This window comes from Salvelinus fontinalis, chromosome 11 (assembly GCF_029448725.1).
Source record: "Salvelinus fontinalis isolate EN_2023a chromosome 11, ASM2944872v1, whole genome shotgun sequence".
Classification (NCBI taxonomy): domain Eukaryota; kingdom Metazoa; phylum Chordata; class Actinopteri; order Salmoniformes; family Salmonidae; genus Salvelinus; species Salvelinus fontinalis.
The window spans coordinates 14,690,283-14,695,192 of record NC_074675.1 but is presented as its reverse complement, the minus strand read 5'-3'; the positions used below and the strand labels follow the sequence as shown (position 1 = coordinate 14,695,192).

The window sequence follows — 4,910 nt, the reverse complement described above, 5'->3', positions numbered from 1 at the left end:
CTTAAGTAGTACTTTAAAGTATTTTTTCTTAAGTACTTTATACCACTGACTAGGTCTAATCAAAAATTGCTTTCAGAAGAAGCCTTTGACTCTCCTCCTGAACTGTAACCATAGGCCTACACAGCACAGCCATTGGTTAGCCAGCACACAACACGTTTTTCATCAGCAAGCATAGAGAAGGCCGGGGCTCAGGTTTGAAATATCCATTGCGATGTGTAATGCAGCATAGTTTTATTTACACCATCCCAACAGCTATCTTAGAAATAGAACTTTGCACTGTGCTTCTCTGAGCAGACACTTCGTAGCCTATAGCCTCTAGGCTAGGGATCATTTGATTGAGAACACACTAAATAGCCTATAGGCGCACTTGATTATCAGGGGCGGCATCGGATACACATCGATATACTGTATAGCCTAATAAGCAACTAATTCTAAAACACTGAGAAATACACACATTTCATGAAATGCAAATTACATGACCCTCCCCTGGACTAAATTGAAAAAACTAAACTAAACCCTTCCCTTGAGTTAAATTGAAAAAGCATGAACCCATTTTCCACCAGGTACAAATTCTGCACATTTCGATCCATCCCTTACAATAAACTACTGGTTGATGACAACGCAGTTAGAACATAAATTACTAAGCAATGACATTTAGGTCTGATAGTTTTAAAAGAAACTGTGAATCAGGCTTCATTAATATATGTCTACATCATTCAACATGTACAACTAAAGTCTAATTATTCAAAGAGACAATTAAAATATTTGTTCCAAAGCGAAATCTTTATTTTCATCAAAGCAAACATTCCTACAGTATCTGATAGTAATAAAACAGAACTCATCAAATCTAACACTGAAACAACCTCAGTCTACAGAGATGATTGACACATGAACTCAAGCAAAGCCCTCTGTTAGTCTACATGTGATCAATAAGACAGAGAACATCTGATCTCAGAACAGAGTCAAAGCAGAGGAACCAGCAGCCTCTCTCCACAGGAGTGTGTGACTGAGGGGTTCTACCCAGAACAGTCAGCCCTCCTTAGGGTCTTGGTGACTGGAGTCTGGGATTTCTGCTGGGCTTCACAGGTCACCTCTCCTGCCTTGGTCCACTCCTGGCCAGTGAGAGTCAGGGTGCTGCTCCAGCTGTACAGACCATCCTTTTCCAGGACCCTGGTACTGTCCTCCTGCTTCTTGCTGGACCCGTCCACTTTCCAGCTCAAGGTCCAGTCTGAGGGGAAACCCTTGTTGGCCAAACATGTCAGTGTGGCTGTTGTTGTACTGGACAGCTCCTCACTAGAGGGGGGCAGGACGGTGAGGGTGGGGGAACTGTTACCTGGAACAAACAGAACACATCAACTAAGTAACTACATCAAGTACAGCTACAGTAAGAGATTATCTTCAGCAAAGGACACAACAAAATAAAGTGAATTGGAAATGCCTTCTAAATATGAATGTTAAAGTTAGATTGTTTAGAATATGTGGAGAAACACTAAAGTAATATGATACAGCAGATTTACAAACCAAACAAGTATAACGTGTTTAAATAACTAGAGTTACTAGTCATACAGTGAAGATCACTCATACAGAATCAACACAGATACACTTTAACATCTTCCAGGTAGAACAAAACACTTCATATAAGCTGTTTATAGATCAATAAAAAAAATGGAATTGTGTCTAAAATCCAGATATGAGTCATTTTTCCTTCCTCTGTGTATCAGGTTCTCCTAGTCTTCTCCTAATATATTCCTTTATTAAACATGTTGATCTCACATTTAACAGTGGTGGTAAAGTCACAGAGGACAGACTACACTACCAGAGGAAGTATTCACTAACTGATTAGAGGAACTTATATGAGAGACCAAGCATGAGTGAACAGACAGTTCATTATATCTGATCATCATCAGAATAACAATATAATGGTGGTGTGACATAAAAGTTGCTGTACATTAGGGATCTGAGTAAACACTTGCTGTTTTACTATATTAAATAAAGCACAATCAGGATAAAATACATTCTAATGATAAGAGCCTACTAAAAAGTGAAATATATTTGAATAATACAAGTCCAATATGCAAAACAAGATGTAGAGAAGTAAAGAAAATTGTGGTGATGTTACATCAACATCATCCCCCCTAGATACAATCTCCATATGTACCACAGAAATCTCTAAAAACATATAGCCTCAGTATTTTTTCTGGAGAAGATGATAACATATCATAACGTTGTTCAGTAGCGTGATTAAATGTCTTTTTTATCAGCACCAGTTTTGTGCCGCTTCCAAAAGTCCACCACAGTGATTCATTCTGGTGAAGTCGCCGTACAAAAACCTCCTTCACACAAGAGTGAGAACCTTCCTGCAGAGCACTCTCAGTACCACCCTGATAGTACTAGTATATATATATATATATACACACAACAGGGACTGATAGTACTGAAGTACTAGTATAATACAACAAGGACTGATAGTACTGAAGTATGGGTATAATAAAATAGGGACTGATAGTACTAGTATATATATATATATATATGCACAACAGGAACTGATCAAACTGAACTACTAGTATAACGCAGTAGGGACTCATAGTACTGCATTACTAGTATAATGCAAAAGGGACTCATAGTACTGCATTACTAGTATAATACAATAGGTGAGGTATCCTGATAATAGATGATGTGTGCCAGCACAGAGGGATAGAGCAACATGTGAGTTATGCTTTAGTAAGGTTGTCCTCTTAGCGTTCATAACATCAGTTATCAACTATACCACAGAAACGGAACGTAAATCACAGAGAAAATATTTTGTGGTGGCAGCTGCAGAGAAGTATTTGGGTATACGAGAGTAGACTTCAGAAGAGTTATTATTATATTTGTTGTCGCTAATTTTGTGATATCCAAGTGGAAGTTACAGTCTTGTCCGATCGCTGCAACTCCCCTATGGACTCGGGAGAGTCAAAGGTCGAGAGCCATGCGTCCTCCAAAACACAACCCTGCAAAGCCGCACTGCTCCTTGACACACTGTTCGCTTAACCCGGAAGCTAGCCACACCAACGTGTCATCACGGAAACACCGTAACAGCTGGCGACCGAAGTCGGCTGGCAGTCGCCCGGCCCGCCACAAGGAGTTGCTAGAGCGCGATGGGACAAGGAAATCCCGGCCGGCCAAACCCTCCCCAACCCGGACGACACTGGGTCAATTGTGCGCCGCCTCGTGGGTCTCACTTCATCAGTAGTCATCATACTGGAAACCATTGGTACACACTCACACATTGTTTGGCTCTTCATCCCAAGCAGGGTCGTTCCGTTCGGCTCTTCCCGAGCAGTGTCACACTCATCCAGTCTCTTCTCCCCAGACACAGCAGTGGTAGTTGTGTGGTGGACCACAGCCTGGGGCACCTGTCCTCTCCCGCTGCTGGCTTGAATGTCCTGAACATTGTCTGAGAGCTGCCTTTGTGCAGGGCAGCTCATTAACCCCAATACTCCTCAGGTGTGGGGGGCGTGGCTCAGGTCCCTAACTAACACACTCATTCCCTCATTCACTCAATGAGAAGAGCACTCAAAAGGAGTTAACCAATTCAAAGGAAGTCAATCAAACAAGTAAATAAGAATTAAATCAAAACACAGCACACGATAGGACTAAATAAATATTAAAGGACTTCTAAATAAATACATTCTAAATAAATACATTCCATATAACTTCATTCTATATAAATACATTCTATATTAATACATTCTATGTAAATACATTCTAAATCAAGGAAATCCAGGCTGGCCAAACCCTCCCCTAACCCGGACGACACTGGTACAATTGTGCGCCGCCTCATGGGTCTCACAGTCACAGCTGTGACACAGCCTGGGATCAAACCCGGGTCTGAAGTGACACCTCAAGCACTGTGATGTAGTGCCTTAGAAACCTGCGACACAGAGTCTTAGACCGCTGCGCCACTCAGGAGGCCCACTTCAGCTGAGTTACAGGGTGTGTTGAGGGGTGGTGTCCCATCTTGCCAGGCCATTGGCATGGTGCAGGAGCAGATAGGGTCAAAGTAGTGGAATGGGGTAGTGGGTTTTAATGTGTAGGTGGTAGCTGAAGAGAAGTACCTGGGTGTACCAGATATTACTGCAGATATTACTGCAGATATATGCAGATATTACTGTCCCACTGTTCATGGGACAGTGTTTTTATGAAATAGTTGTATATAGGTGTAGGGTTAGTTGGTGTGTAAGTTTTTCCTTTTAGGAACAGGAATAATAAAGATAATGTAATGAAGATGGCCTCACAATTTAGTACAGTAGGTGGCAGTTTATACACCCTTAAATTGAATGCAATCCTCCAACCCAATCCAGAAGAAGAAGAAGAGCTCTTCAACTACAGCAGCACATGCTTCAGTGTTCTAACAGCATTTATATCCCTGTGAGTTTAACACTCCGTGACTGAGAGCTGTTCTTCATGACAACAGAACCCACAACAACCATGACTTTTATCACCATCTTCATCTGGACATTTGCCTTCTGCTTTCAAAGTTAACATTATCAGAATTTATTGTTGAAAAATAATTGAATCTACACAAAGGTATAACATACAGTATATTCATGTTAATATTTATTTTCCTAACTATTGATTATTATATGTGATATTTCTTGGATAGAAATGTATTTATTATTTTCAGAATCCAGAGGACAGATCACTGTGACTCAGACTCCTTCAGTGGAAACTGTTCTACCAGGACAGATGGTCTCCTTATTTATCGAGGAAGTACTCTTATTTCTGGGACTCCATCTACAATCAGTGGCAGTGGATCTGGGAGTGACTTCACTCTGACCATCAGTGGAGTCCAGGCTGAAGATGCAGGAGATTACTGCTGTCAGTGTGCACGCCTTGTAAGTGCCTGGGTGTTCACACAGTGATATAGA

The 4,910-nt window shown here is 41.2% G+C and overlaps 1 gene segment (V, D, J or C); it reads right to left on the bottom strand.

Annotated features, from left to right (window-relative positions):
* Positions 1 to 912: 912 nt before the first annotated feature.
* Positions 913 to 3,467, bottom strand: LOC129866060 (Ig kappa-b4 chain C region-like). The segment is given in 2 exon segments: positions 913 to 1,345; positions 3,266 to 3,467. Coding segments are annotated over 2 exon segments (531 nt in total).
* Positions 3,468 to 4,910: the final 1,443 nt, after the last annotated feature.